The sequence below is a fragment of the Panthera pardus genome, unplaced genomic scaffold, assembly GCF_024362965.1.
Source record: "Panthera pardus isolate Hobbes unplaced genomic scaffold, ASM2436296v1 HiC_scaffold_5, whole genome shotgun sequence".
Lineage (NCBI taxonomy): Eukaryota > Metazoa > Chordata > Mammalia > Carnivora > Felidae > Panthera > Panthera pardus.
In genome coordinates this window covers 5,413,478-5,428,601 of record NW_026526980.1, presented here as the reverse complement: position 1 = coordinate 5,428,601, position 15,124 = coordinate 5,413,478, and the positions used below count along the sequence as shown (strand labels likewise).

General features: G+C 50.6%; 1 protein-coding gene across 5 annotated transcripts in view; it reads left to right on the top strand.

Moving 5' to 3' along the window:
* The first annotated feature begins 849 nt into the window (after positions 1-849).
* Positions 850-15,124, top strand: part of ZC3H7A (zinc finger CCCH-type containing 7A) — a 36,273-nt gene continuing 21,998 nt past the window's right edge. The window contains exons 1-5 of one of the 5 annotated variants that reach the window (XM_053894430.1): positions 1,910-2,034; positions 9,008-9,229; positions 11,415-11,516; positions 12,645-12,684; positions 14,636-14,833. In XM_053894430.1, coding sequence (XP_053750405.1) covers positions 11,449-11,516; positions 12,645-12,684; positions 14,636-14,833 — 306 coding nt within the window. In that variant the 5' untranslated portion in view covers positions 1,910-2,034; positions 9,008-9,229; positions 11,415-11,448. Of the gene's footprint in view, positions 987-1,904; positions 2,035-8,478; positions 9,230-10,806; positions 11,517-12,644; positions 12,685-14,635; positions 14,834-15,124 lie in introns of those variants that run through there. The other 4 variants (XM_053894427.1, XM_053894429.1, XM_053894428.1 and 1 more) reach the window with 4 other exon arrangements.

Sequence of the window (15,124 nt, the reverse complement as noted above, 5' to 3'; positions counted from 1 at the left end):
ATCTCCGCACAGCTGTCACCTTCTGAGGCCTTTCGTCACTCAGCTCCCACCTTCGGTGTAGCCTTCCATCACGGTCACGTCACCTGGCCTCAGTGTCTTTGGTTTTCACTGGTCTAAACGGTGGACACCCCGCTCCCGATCCCATTCCTGGGTGGTAACTCTGCCTTGCCCGCGGTTGAGCCCCAGAGCACAGGGCAGGGCCTGGCCCCCAGGGGCACCTGGCTGTTACAAGTGGGGTGGGTGACGTGGCATTTGCCTGGCACCTGCAGGGCAGGGAGCCAGGCCCTCGGAGAGCCAGCACACGGAACGCGGCCGAGGCGGGCCTGGCATCCACAGCTGCCCCCTAGCGCTCCGCCTCTTTTTCATCTGGAAGACGGGGCGTGGGGGGGGGAGTACAATATGGTTGTTCCGCGGCCCCCCAGTTTCCATTCGCAGAGTAGGGAGCACCGGAGGCGGGCTTGCCAAGGGTGTCGGGAAGCCCTCTCGGTCCCCGAAAGTGGGTCAGTTCCCGACCGGGCGCCGCGCTAAGTCCCCGCTGCTCCGCACACGCGGCGCCCGGAAATGTGAACGTGCGTCAGCCAGCGGTCGGCTCTCGCGCCCAGCGAGCGCTCCACCGGCTCCGGCCGCGGCCGCAGCCCGCCGCGCCCCGCGCGTCCCTCCCCGGGGCCGCCGGGGCCGCCGGGGCCGCCGGGGCCACCGCCGCCGCCGCCGCCGCCCGGCCCGACGTGGCGCCGCCGCCCCCGGCAACGACGCTCGCGGGCGCAGCCAATGGCGGCTTGTGCCGGGAGCCGGGCGCGGCCTCCCGCCGCCAGAGGGCGCCGCGCGAGCGCAGCGGAGCCGCTGCTGCCGCCGCCGCCGGTCGCGGAGGGAAGCTGCGAGCGAGCGAGCGCCCAGGCCTCCGTCGCCGCCGCCGCCGTCGTCGCCGCCGCCGCCCGCTCCGCCGCGCGCCGCTGTCCGCCCGCCGGCCGGCGCGGCCGTCCCCGCAGGTAGGGGGGCGCCGCCGGGCCCTCTTGCGCCCCCGGCCCGGCCCGCGCCGCCGCCCCTCCCCCGCCGGGCGCCCCCGCCCGGCGCGCGCCCGCCGCCGCCTCGTGCTCGCGCGCGGCCGTTAACGGACGCCGGGCGGGGGAGGGGCGGCGGCGCGGAGGGGCGCGGGCAGCGGCGGCGGAGCGGGGGTGCGGGGGGGGGGGTGGGGATCGCGGCCCCCCGGGGTGGGAAGGGCGGAGCGCGCGCCGCCAACCGGGCCCGGCTGCTCGCGGCGGACGCGGGCGGGCCGGGTCCCGGGATCCCTTCCTCCCCGCCTTCCCCTCCACTTGCCCTCGGGGCGGCGGGGACCCCCGCCCCCCCGGGGGCGCGTCGGCGGGACGGGGGCGCGAAGGGCTGCGGCTCGCTGTCCTCCGCGCCCGCATGCGTTTCCGCTGGCTCCGCACCTCCTTTCGCCTTGCTTACCCCCCTCCCCCACCAGCAGTGTGTTTTGATCATTTGTGTGTGTCCGCTGACCGTGGGTCCCCTAATTGAGGATTTCGGGTTTGGGGGGCGGGAAGGATGCGCGCAGAGTGCGTGGCTCGTTGATTTCATACCCCCCCCCCCCCCCCCCCCCCCGCGCGCAGTCCCTCTTTTCTTTTGCGCCGGGCGCACATCTAGGACCCGCGGCGAATGGTTTCCTGTCTTTACCGGGGATGCGGACACCGCCGGGCTTTAGGTTTCTTTCCCCCACCCTTAAGGAATGGAGACCTGTCAGTTCTCATTAGCGCGAATTCACGGTTGGGGACGGTCATCGCAGGGGTGTGGTCAAGCAGCGAAGCGCCGGCTGGGCCCGAGAGTTTGCGCCTGCGCCCGGGTTGGGGAATTTGTCGTGCTCGGGCATTCCACCCCCCCTCCCCCCGCCCCGGCCCCCAGTGTTTAGAGATCAGAGGGGGCACCCTTGCTTAGGGATTGAGAGAGCGGGGATCTGCTTGACATTGGACCTGCACGGCCCTGGAGGGTGGCCGCTGGCCTCTCGGGACTGTGGAGCACTTGGTGTGTGGCTAGACCCAGGTGAGATATGCTCAGGGTGAAAAATACATACGTGGTTTTTTAAACACTTGGTATGGCGGGGGGGGGGGGGGGAGTTTATCACATTTATAATTTTTGTGTGTAATACATATTAAGATGGTATTTTGAACACAGTTGGGTTAATTAAAAGCGTTAAAATAATTTCCTCCAGTATCTTGCCACTTTTGTTTAACGTGGCACCTTGGAAATTTGAAATTACATATGTGGCTCGCATTGTATTTCTATTGGACCGCGCTCAAACAGAGCATCTGAGTGGGGGCAGGTTGGCTGGGAGCCTGTGCCCTCTGCTTATCTTTCCCTGCTTCTCTGATGGCATGTGGCCTCCTGTCCCCCAGGCTCTCAAGGAGGCCCTGCCTCTTCCTTCTTACCCTGAGCTGAACTGAACCGTGGAGCTGATTGCAAATGAGGATCTTGTCCTAATTTGCAGAATAGTTCAAGTTATTAGAATTTTCTTTGTTGAAAAATGTTCATTCTGTGCTGTCTCTTGGAGTCTGGAAACGGTTATGTTTAGTTCGAATCAGAATTAGATGGTGAGTTGTCCAGGCTCTGTATTACCAGTATTTATGTGCATACTGCAGAGAGCATGTTAATTTTCAGGGCCTCTGCCCCTGAAATGAACTGGAAAGCCCATGGCTTCCTTTGAGTTATTGTGACTTTTGCCTGGGGGCTCATCATTGCTCTCCTGAAGTATCCAGTAGAATAGTCACTCTTCCAAGAAGATGGTAGAACATCTGTGATGTTGCCCTATCTGGGTTTGTAGTCTCTGAAGGTTACATTGTAGCCGTATGCTTTTATAAGTTTACCAGAGTAAACTAACTGTTGCAAGACAGGCTTGACAGTAATGTTACTTTGAAACTACTTTTTGTTTGTGTGTGCCCTTACACAGCAGAGGCGGGAGTCTGAGGATAGAATTTAATCCAGAGCGGTATTACAATCTTTCACTTGAAATTTAGGAATACCTTTTTAGGCAAAAATACCAGCACTGTGCCATATACCGTCAGACCACTTTCTCTTCCTGTGTGTGTCTTGTAGGACTGTTTAATATTCAGTCTTTGCGTATAAAGATATTATGGTGTGGGTGGAGCATATTTCCATATGCAAAGTTTCCCTGGACTGGTATTTTAACCCTCTGTGTCCATTGCATTCCCCCGGAAACCCTCTGCTTTGTCTAAGTTTCTTCAAATGATGTTCTTTGAGCATGTTGGTGTGTGTGTGTACAAGGGTGTGATTATTCTGTTCGCCTTGAGTGGCTTTGAAATGCCCACCTGTCTGTCAGAGCTGTGTTTGTTTTTCAGAGCCCAGCCCAGGGCTGACTTAGACTGCTCGCCCTCCTCCTGGCGTCCCTGGCACTTACAGTGCAGAATAGGGTGCTGGATCAGGATTCGGGCTTGGAGCCAGACTGTCTGGCTCTGAAATCCAGCTCAGCCACTTCCTAGCCATGATCGTGCACTGCTTGCGTCACTTGTCTGTGCTTCGGTTTCCTCCTAGTACCTATCCCTTAAGACTATCACGGGATTAAATGATTTAATACATGCCAAGCGTTTAGGACGATGCTTGGCATCCAGTAAGAGCGCTAAGGGTTAGCTATTGTATCTGTCTATACAACATGTTGCAATCAAATTTCTCTTGCCTCCGTGTCTTGTGCTAATGGGAGCTAGTTTCTTAAGTTACCTTGTGTCATGGGCAGGAATACACAGCGGTTGCTAGCCTGGAACATGGTGAGTATAATCAGTTTCACGTAAAGCAGGCACTGAGTATGTACTTAAGGAATTATAATGAAGAGCAGGGGTACCTTTCCTCCTTACATAAAAGGTCAGAATGAGTAACATTTAAGACCAGCTGATAAGCAAAAGATAATGTTCCAGCTCACAAAATTTTAGATGATTTAATGAAATTTACATTTAATTGGGCTTCTTTGCTTTGCCGTGTACTCTTCAGAGCCCTCCCACTCCATTTCCCTTTCACGTAGGGAGAAGACAGCGCGTCTGACTTGCTCCCCACCCCCAGTTGGTGATGAAGGAAACCCATCCCTGCACTACTTCCTGGGTCGCTTGTGGTCTTTCTCTGTGGCTGTCTCAGGTCAATCCCCGCCTTGTCGATTGTCTCCCCACCTTGTGCCCCTAAAGGGTCCAGGCAGAGTGCACCAGAGCCCAGTCTGCCCGCGTGGTCATTTCCTCCCTGGGGACCCCCCCCCCCCCCCCCCCCCCGTCGTGCTTGCCTTTTCATGAACAGTTGTGTCAGGCGTTAACTCTTGCGCCTCTGAACTTTGTGTGAAGCATTCTCTCCACGCTTGGCCACTTCATTCGTTCTTCCCATTCAAATATGTATCGACCCCGGACCCAGATGTTGGAATGCGGTCAGGACTAAGACGAGGTAGCTGTGGAAGTCAAGAGCACAGTGAGAGTGAGGTGGGGCAACCACTTAGGGGGCACGGCAGGGAAGGTCTCGAAAGGTGATATTTAAACCAAGATTCCAGGAAGGAAGGAAGGACCAGCTCTGGGTCCCTCTGGGAAGTGTGTTATGGGCGGGGGGAGGGGCTAGCGCGCAGTGCCCAGGGGGCGGAGCCCCCGCACTCCTGCACACCCCCGGGCGGCGGGGCGGGAGCACAGCCAGCCTGCTGCGCCTGCGTGGGGGCGGGGCCGAGGCAAGAGCTTGAGACTGTCTTCCTCGGTCTGAGAGGTCAGGGTGAGGACTCTGGGTTTTACTCCAAGTGCTGGGATTTAGAGCGTGGCTGTAATAGCTGGTGGACGTTTTCAGTTTAGTGTGGGAAGTGGGTGGGGGAGGGACAGGGGGAGGACCGGAAGCTTAGAGGGGAGGCAGGGACAGGAGGCCGCTGCCACATCGCGTCACTCGAGATGGTGTGATGGTGTGACCGGGCCAGGGGGTGCGGGGAGCTCGTGGGAAGTGGTCAGAGTCGGGGTGCCCTGTGCATAGTCTGCAGTGTCGCCGGTGGGCTTCATCAGCAGGGTGATGGGTTGTGGGTGTGGGGGAAAGAAGGGCGTGATGCCAGGTCTCTGGGCTCTGGTTTGAGCAGGTGGCTAGCAGTGGTTTCAGAACTTTGAAAAGGTAAGAGCGGGCAGAGGGGTAGGATTGGCAGGAGAGCCTGGGGTTAGGACCCTTTAAGTTGGAAATGCTGAGTAAAAATCAGGGGCAGCCCCAGAATTTTGTATGCATAGCAGTGTAGACTAGATGGCCTTTTTGTAAACAGTGAAGGAATATATATACATCCCTACATCACTCCTTACAGTCAACTGGTAGATCTCATTAAAATGTTTGTTTACTTTTTTTAATTTTTAAAAAATCAAAAACAATTTTAGTTTTTAAAAAATTAAAAACAATTTTTTAAATTTTTAAAAATGTTTATTTTGAGAGAACATGAGCCGGGGGGAGGGACAGAGAGAGAGGGAGACACGGAATCCGAAGCAGGCTCCAGGCTCGAGCTGTCAGCACAGAGCCCCGCCGTGGGGCTTGAACCCCCAAACCGCGAGATCATGACCTGAGCTGAAGTCAGATGCTCAACCAGCGAGCCACCCAGGTTGCCCCCTTCCCAAATTAAAACAAAACAAAACAAAACAAAACAAAACCAAGAGTACTAGGAGAACACCCAGAGAATTATTTTACAGTTTCAAAGTATGTCAAAATCAGGTGCCATTAAAGAAAATATTGATAATTTCAACTACTTAGAGATAGAAGCTTCTGCTGTCAAAAAGTACCATAACTGAAGCCATAGGATTGATACGAAGTTGGGAAAAATAGTCCAGCGTCACAGAAGACTGCTTTCGTCAGCACATGAAGTGCCTTCCTGAATGAGAAAAGCTCAGCCTGGAAGGAAATGGGCAAAGGACACGAACAGACAGTTTACGGAGAAGGACTAACCCGGCGACTCTGAAACTTGAAGGGCTGTGCAGCCTCACGGGTGACGGAAGGGCCCAGACAAAACCTCGTCACATTGTCTCCCCATTGTCACATGCTTGTCACTTCCCCGGTTGGCACGAGTGGAGTGAACCGCGAGGCAACCGCGTGCCGAAATGGGGGCCCTCAGGCCTTGTTGGTGGCAGGGTGGTGTCACACGTGGGCAGGAGCAGGTAGAGTAGACGGAAGACACGCTCCCTTTAGCCCGTGGACGTCCTCTGAAGACGGACTTCTGTGAAATGCCCTGGGTCCCTGGTGAGCTTCAGAGACTGGACGCCACCAGAACGTAGCGTCTCTGGTGGCCTGCAGCCATATCGCGGATCGCAGCCGGTAAAGCCGCTTCACGTGTCCTGTCGGGGAGTGACCTTTGAGGTTAGGTACTGGGAGAAAAAAAGCAGGGTGCAGACACGTCAGGAGCCTCAGTTTGTACAAAAGATAACATAGGCACAGGATGCTTGTAACTTTTTATTTTGAAGTGATTATAAGCTCGCAGGAAATTGCCCGATGGGTATGTAGAGCCTCCACGAAGCCTCCCTTCGTCCACTTCCCCCAGTGGGTACCAGGAAGCTGGTGTTAGTGGAGTACTGTTAACCAGACTGCGGGCGCTTACTCTTGCCTGGTTTTTTTTGCATGCACCTGTGCTGTGTGTGTGCGCGCGTGCGCACAACGCTGCGCGCGATGTTATCCCCAGGTGTAGATTCACATATCACCACCGCAGTCAACACAGTTGAGACCCACTGTTCCGCAGAGTTCCTCTGGCAGGACACAGAAGAGCCCAGTAACACAATGGGTGGTTGTCCTCGGGAAGGGCGGGTGGGTCCTGAGTGACAGGAGAGGAGACCATCCTTTTTTTCCTCCGTCCTGATGTTAAAATCTTGCCTTTTAAACTATGCGATGTAGGGGCCCCTGGGTGGCTCAGTCGGTTAAGCGCCCGACATGTGGTGTCAGCTCAGGTCATGGTCTTGTGGTTGGTGGGTTTGAGCCCCGTGTTGGGCTCTGTGCTGACAGTGCAGTGTGCTTGAGATTCTCTTTCTTTCTCTGTCCCTCCCCGCTCGCTCTCAAAAAATAAACATTAAACACTATTAAATAAAGAGTCTGTGATGTCTGTGAGCTATCTAGTAGAACCATCAGAACGGCAGGCAGGCGGTCTCCAGCGTTGGGCCATGTGGGATGTCCCAGAGGTGAGCGTGTGGCTGGGGGAGGGAAGGAACTCCAGTGATGCCCCAGGGCTCCCACGTTTAGAGACCAGCTGGACAGAGCCCCAGGCTCAAGGACGGAGTGTGCACCTGTTGTGTGCTGCTGAGTTAGGATAAGTAAGATAGGGGGCTGTTGGGTGAACTTTATCACGTTCTTCCTCACTTTAAAATTGATGCCAGATTTTAACTGCGTACCCAAATAAGATGATGTTTCAAGCGTTTATCTTTTCTTTCTTTCAAAGTGGGAAGTGGGAGGGTGAAACTAATCTGTGGTGGAAGAAAGAACAGTGATTGCCGGGGGGTAAGGGTGGGGCAGGGATTGGCTGAGGGAACTATCTGGACTGACCGTAATGGTGAACTCAAGACTGGGGTCTGGGTTACAGGAGTGTGATGTTTGTCAAATCCTCCCTTACAATTTGTGCATTTTATAGGGAAAAAGATTTTGTGCATATAGCCTTAAGAAAACCCATAAATCTTGAAACCTAAGTAATGATACATATTCTGAAGCATTTATTGATGAATTATAATTGATGTCTGCCACTTTGCAGTTCATCAAAGTAATAAGGTACATTGATGCATGGACAGAGGGATGGGCGGATGGATAAAGATGGGTCGATGTACTAGGTGTTTATCCGAGGGGGACAGGAGTGGTGATTCTAAGGGCCACACGCACCCCAGTGTTTATAGCCAATAGCCAAAGTATGGAAAGAGCCCAAATGTCCATCGATGGATGAGTGGATAAAGAAGATGTGATACATGTATACAATGGAGTATTACTCGGCATTCAAAAAGAATGAAATCTTGCCATTTGCAACTATGTGGATGGAACTGGAGGGAATTATGCTAAGCGAAATTAGTCAGAGAAAGCCAAATATCATATGACTTCACTCATATGAGGACTTTAGGACACAGAACAGATGAACACAAGGGAAGGGAGGTAAAAATAATATAAATACAGGGAGGGGGACAAAACAGAAGAGACTCTTTTTTTTTTTTTTAAACTTTTTTTTTTTTAACGTTTTATTTATTTTTGAGACAGAGAGAGACAGAGCATGAACGGGGGAGGGGCAGAGAGAGAGGGAGACACAGAATCGGAAGCAGGCTCCAGACTCAGCCATCAGCCCAGAGCCCGACGCGGGGCTTGAACTCACGGACCGCGAGAAGAAGAGACTCTTAAACATGGAGATAAACAGAGGATTACTGGAGGGGTGGTGGGAAGGGGGATGGGGTAAATGGGTAAGGGGCATTAAGGAATCTACTCCTGAAATCATTGTGGAAATAAATAATTAAAAATAAATAAAATCCATTAATATTTTCAAATTAAAAGAGAAAGATGGGCAGATGTGATAAACAGCAAAACATTAATTGTAGACCATAGGTAGGTATACAGTGTTCACTGAGAAAGATTTTTAACTTGAGGGAAAAACTACAAGAACCTGAAATTCTCCTTCCTACTGTATTTGACTCTCCCCTGATTATCCGTTCCCAAATCTTTAAACATGGAAAGGAGAGGTGGTTCATGCTATTAAAAGAGCCTGAGTCTTATTTCCTCTTAATCACCTACTTGAGTTGTCAGCTCTTTGCCACATGCCCTTTGTCCTTAAGAGGTTGAGGTTCAAGGTTTTCTGGCACTTTCTGGGGAAATGGCTCTAAGGCTATTAACTTAGTGGATTATCATTACCTGGGAGTCCCTTCTGTGCCAGCAGATTTGCCTTTTGAGTGAACCTCAAACTAATTCCTCACCTTGCCTGTGCAGGGGTTGAGGGGTTGGGAGAAAGGTGACTAATCATTGAGGACAGGCAAGAATTCTTGCTTTGGGTAACCCTTTCCTTGGCCCCGTCTTTCAGGCCTGACTGCCGTGACACCCCCAAGTGCCCTTCTGGGTGCCTTTGGGCAGTCGGTTCTGGCTCTACATCGGCCCCATCTTACATAAAATAGGAAGAAGGCTTGGTGGTCCCTTAAGTCGTCTTTCCAAGGAAGGGGTCAGAGGCTATGTGGATTTCTAAAAAATACTTCAAATTTTTTCTCAGCGGTAATTCACGTTCAGCGTTCAGGAAAAAGTTTTAAAGGTAGGTATGCAGTGCAAAGGCCCTTCTCACCGCGCCCTGAGCCCCCAGGTTTCTGCCATTGCTGTGGTTTTCTGAAATTCCCTCTGGAGCTGTTGCGAGGATGTACAAGGAAATATGAATAGACAGCCTCCCCTGACCCTTTCTCTAAACAGAACAGGGTCCTATTGTGGATACCGCACCTTTACTTGGTCTTTTTTTCCAACACACTCCATGTCCTTGATAGACATTGGATACGTTTTTGATCTTTTTCTCTTACAAATAGCGCCTCCTTTAAATACCTTTGTACATCCAAGTATGATTTAACTTTTTTTGTTGTTGTTAAGGAAATGGTCAGACGAGTTCAAGTGGAAGATTAGAAAGACCCCTCCCCCCCCCCCCCCCCCCCCCCCCCCCCCCCCCCGCCCTCACACGTCCCCATCACAGGTTAGGACAGTGGTCCATGTTTTTGGCGGTCTTGTCTCATTTCTACCCATTCATCCCCCTCTAAGCTAGACTGTCTGAAACACAAATTCCAGAAATAATGACATCTCGCTTCAGCATCCTGGGCTTTGTACCCTTTTGATTTTGAAACATTTCAGACGTTGACAAAGTACAGAGATTCCCTGTATTTGTCACTAGTTTTGGGAACATTCAGCTGTTTCACCCCCTCCAGCCCCCTTTTGTTTTTGTTTGCTGGACTATTTCGTGGCAAATCTTGGATAGATCATTTCACATGTAAACACTTCAGTAAAGTAACAACTTTTATTATTAAACGTTTTTTAAGAATTATTTTATTTTTGAGAGACAGAGAGGGATCGAGCATGAGCGTGAGTGGGGGAGGAGCAGAGAGAGAGAGAGTCCACAGCAGGCTATCTGCACTGTCAGCACAGAGCCCGACACGGGGCTTGAACTCACAGACCGTGAGATCAGGACCTGAGCTGCAGTCAAGAGTTGGACGTTCAGCCGAGTCACCCAGGTGCCCCAGGAAAGTCAACAACTTTGAGATTAGAAGATTGAAACATGTAGAGCTACAGTGTTTAAACGATGGAAAAAAATGATCACCAGTTACCAGCCTTCGGGGCCTTTCAACCCTTGTCCCCACCTCTACACTTTGAAAAAGGTAGATTCTATAATAAAACTATGAACGTCAAGCAATAATGAAACTAGAATATTTGAGCTTGAAACCTGGGTGCAAGTTCCCCGTCCGTCATGCGCATTCAAAGACACGGTTTGTGTGCTAAGATGTCCTCTTAGGTTTAGAGCCCAGCGCTTATCTTGGAGGGATGATGTGCCCCCTCCCCGTCCCTGCCAGGGGACACACAGCAAAGCCTGGAGGAAGTTTTGGTTGTCACCACTGGGGGAAGGGGCGTTACTGGCATCTCGTGGGTGGAGGCCAGGGGTGTATCGTGCACAGCGCAGGCCCCTAGAGTCAAGGACTGTCTGGCCCGAGCTGCTGAGGTCGCCAAACCCTGGTTGAGGACCCTGGGAGATGGTGTTTTATCATGGATCTCTTCCCTGTGGTTTTCCTTTAACTTGCTGGGAATTGCTTAACGAACATTGATGGGGATGGGCCAGTGGGGGGGGGCGGGGTGCAGATCCCAACGGCACTGTTTTGTGTTGACATTTGCCACTGTTATGTGGAAGGTGAACCCTTACCTTCTCGGGAATTCCAACCGGATGACTTCATTTAGATTTTTCATTCTATCAGTTGAATCAGCAAGGATTATTTCAGAAGTTTGTGTAACAAAACGTGTGTGAGGTTTCGGCTCTGCTCACCAGGAAGTCAGACTCCCTCGGAGGTGAGCGGATGTGAAACCTTTTCACTTCTGGAGCGCTTCCAGAAGCGAAACAAGGCCAGGACTGTTCCAGTGCAGCATACGCGTGCGTGCCTGCGTACGTGCGTGCATATAGACACGGAAGAAATGAAACCTGTAGCCCAAGGGGTGGGGGGAGATGACTTAGGAGGGAGCAAAGTCTGCATGGCTGTGCAGCGTTAAAGGAGAGTGAAAACCAGATGCTTTCGTGTGCTGGGCAGCAGGGACCGTGCGGATGAGCCAGGGTTCCTGGTGTCCAGCAGCCCAGAGTCAAGTCAGCAGAGAGGGATGTGCCCACAGCTGATAGCGTGGCAAGACCGCGGACTGTGGGTGTTTTAGTTGGGGTCCGGAGCTCTGCACCTCACGTGACTTTGTGCCTCGTTTCTTTCCAGGTCGATCGTTTAGAAAGTGGATGTGCGGGGTAACATGTCCAGTGTGTCCGAGGAGAGAAGAAAAAGGCAGCAGAACATTAAGGAAGGACTGCAGTTTATCCAGTAAGGGCCCGACTCGCGTGTGTTCACGCCACGTATACAACTGGCCCTTGTGCACCGCGGGGTCAGGGGCGCAGACCCTTGCACAGTTGCACATCCACGTGTAACTTTTGACTTCCCAAAACAGGGCTACGAACAGCCTACGACTGTTGACCGGATGCGTTGCCAATAGCGTAAACAGTCGATGAACACGTTTTGTGTGTTATGCGTATTATTTACCGTATTAAAATAAAGTAAGCTGGAGAAAAGAAAAAGTTAAGAAATTCATTAGGAAGAGGAAATGCATTTACAGCACCGTCCTAGGTTTATTGAAAAAGATAACGTTGTAAGTGGACCCCGCGCAGTTCAAACCCGTGTTGTTTAAGAGTCGACTGTACTTTTTTATATTAGATTAAGAAACCTCTACTCCTCTGTTTATAAGTCCTCTTAATCCGGGTTAGAAATTAGATATTTTTGTCTAGCAATATTTTTGGCTCGGGCACATTTGACTTCCCATGTGTTCTGAAGTCTACCTTCCTGTCCCTGATTTTTAGAGCTAAATCCTGTTGTGTCTCAGAAAATATTAGACCCAGAAGGATCAGAACCTAATCCCATCAGAGCGCTTCTGATGACTGAAAAGTGATGAAATCACCACGCACATAGGGCTTTTGTAATCAGACATTTCTCTTAAGAAGCTCAGTCTCTAACCGGCCTCCATGAAGCAGGACAGTGACAAGGCAGCCCAGGCCTTGGGCGGACACGAGCAGGCAGAAGTCCCTCTCTGTTTGTCCTGGGAGGAGACATTCTCTGTACTGCAGCGAATTGAGTCAAAAAGTATTAGTGGTTCTGTGCTGTAGGAAAAGTTTTTTGGTATTTGAAGAATTAGGCCTTCTTTTAGTAGAAGTAGGTTTAGGGAAAAAAGTGTTATACTTAAGAAAATATAAGGGAATAGTTACAGATCTCCCCCCCACCCCCGACCATGTTGTGTGTGAATATGGCATATGTGAATAATAGTCGTAAAGGAAGGTAGGTCTTTAAAATGTGCTTTGAACCCATAGCAAGCTGATAGAACCTTAGCTTTACAATGACGTCTGGATGAAGAAATCCTGATAAGAGTCTGATAATTAAAATTCATTGGTTTCTTTTTCTTAGGTCACCGCTGTCATATCCAGGGACACAGGAACAATATGCGGTAATGATTGGGAACATCTACTTAAAAGCTGTGCAAGTAACTTGTGAACCATAATGAATAGTGGGGGTTGGCAGACTCCAGCTTTGTGGGCCAAATGTGGTCCGTTGTCTGTTTCTGTAAATAAAGTTTTATTGGAATGCAGCCGCACCTATTTGGTGATGTATTTATGATCTGTGGCCGTTTTCACGACATATGGTAGCTGAGACAGAGACCATATGGCCCACAAAGCCTGAAGTATTTACTCTCTGGGCACCTACAGAAAGAATTAGTCAATCTCCTCCATATAGAGGACAACATTGCTTTTGGCACATGGGGACAGTTGTCCTCCATTTTCTTTCCTCCATGAGTGTAGTTTGCCTAAGTTTTCTTCCGAGCCCCGTGAAAAATACTTTTTTTTAAGTAAAGTTTTCTTTATGTTTATTTTGTGAGAGAAGAGAGAGACAGAATGAAGGAGGGTCAGAGAGGGAGGGAGGGCATCCCGGGCAAGCTCCACACTGTCTGCGCAGAGCCTGATTCGGGGCTTGATCTCACCAGCTGTGAGAGCATGACCTGAGCCGAAATCGGAAGTCAGACGCTTACCCGCTTACCCGACTGAGCCACCCAGGCGCCTCCTTCGAAAATTACTTTTAGCCTCCCTCTCATTTACCGAAGACAAGTTGGACGGGATATGTTGTGAAGGAGAGAACCCAGTATGTTCTATTTTTATTTAGGAGAAAAGAGGTTCTCATAGGAGCAAAGGATACCTGGATCCTAGTAGAGAGCAGCCGGAGGTGAAACTAGTTAGAAACCCAGAGAAAGCCCAGTTCACCGGGCCTCGTCTATGCAGGCTGTTAGTTCACCTGCGGCTTTTGGTGTCCGAGGGTTTTGATGCTTGCCAATGTTCCTTCTTTTTCTCCGCCTCTCCCCCTCCCTCTTCCCTGTTTCCTTATCTGTCTTCTTCCTTGCCCCTGCCCTCTCTCTCTCCAAACAGATGTAGAATCCTAGAGTATTATGGCTAGAAAGCACTGGAAACAATCCGTTCATTGTACAGTTCATTTTACGTTCCTGACTTTTATAACTGGACCCGGGATCTCGAGAGGTTAAGTGGCCTGTCCTGAGCTACCGCCCTTGTTAAAGGTTGATCTGTCCAGTTGGCTTTACTAATTCTGTCAGCTTAGACACGAATTTCAAAAAATGAGACCCAGAACCTGAGTATTTACCTGATCTCGTCATACGTATCTGATCTTGACGTGTGAAACATTAGCACAGTGATAGGAAATCATGAAGGAAACTTCAGAACTTTTATATGAACCAAAAGAACCTTGTATACTGTACTTGGCGAGAAAAAGGTTTAACATCCCCTCTCCCCGGACCAGTCCTGAGCAGACATTTACCAGAGAGGAAAGACAATGGTCCATAAAAATGTGAGAGATCCTTGGTCATCAGGCACAGGGATAAGAAAGGGTACCGGTTTTCACCTAGAAATTAGTAGGGGTTTTGTGTCTTCCCACACAGGCACGCACACGCTGCCCGGCGTTGGTGGGGGTGCTGTGAGCTGGGGACCAGACCGCTGGATGCGTCCACTGTTCTCGCCGCTTTGGAAGCCAGTTTAGAAATACTGGTCCAAGGCCCAAGATGCTCCTTCCTTCAGACCTAGAGTTTCCACTCGTAGGAATTTGTTGTAGGCACAGAGTTGGGGATGTGAACAGGTTTTTACCAGGTGCTTTTGCCGCACTTTTCCTCCTGATGGGAAATTGCATTTTCTCTTGAGAAAGCACGCGAGGTGAAGGCCTTGCTGGGACAGTAAGCGAGGTGGCCTGGGTCCCCCGTTTCTTACAGCAGCGCTCACTGCTGCGTCACATCTAAGACCAGAAGTCTCCAGTACAAAAATTGAAGTTTCCCTGTACCCTGTCCTGTTTCGTAAAGGGCTTCAAGTGGTCACTTTCTTTTTTCTTTTCTTTTTTTTTTAAAGGTATATTTACGTGCTCTTGTGAGAAATCTTTTTAATGAAGGAAATGATGTTTATCGGGAACACGATTGGAACAACTCGATAAGCCAGTACACAGAAGCTCTGAATATAGCTGGTTATGCAAAGTCGGAAGAAATTGTCATCCCTAAAGAAATAATTGAAAAACTGCATATAAATCGTATTGCTTGCTATTCTAATATGGTGAGTGGTGATTTTTTTTTAGAACAGAACAGGGTTTCTAGAGGGATAAAATGTTTTTGATAACAAAAGTACATTGTAAGTCAGTTTTCTAATTTAATTAAAAAAATTATTTTGTGCGGGAGAGAGGGGCAGAGAGCGAGAGAGGGAGAGAGAGAATCCCAACCAAGCTCTGCACTGTCAGTGCTGACTCAGGGCTCGAACTCACGAACCATGAGATCATGACCTGAGCTGAAATCAAAGGTTGCATGCTTAACCGACTGAGCCACCCAGGCACCCCTCTAATTTCAGTTT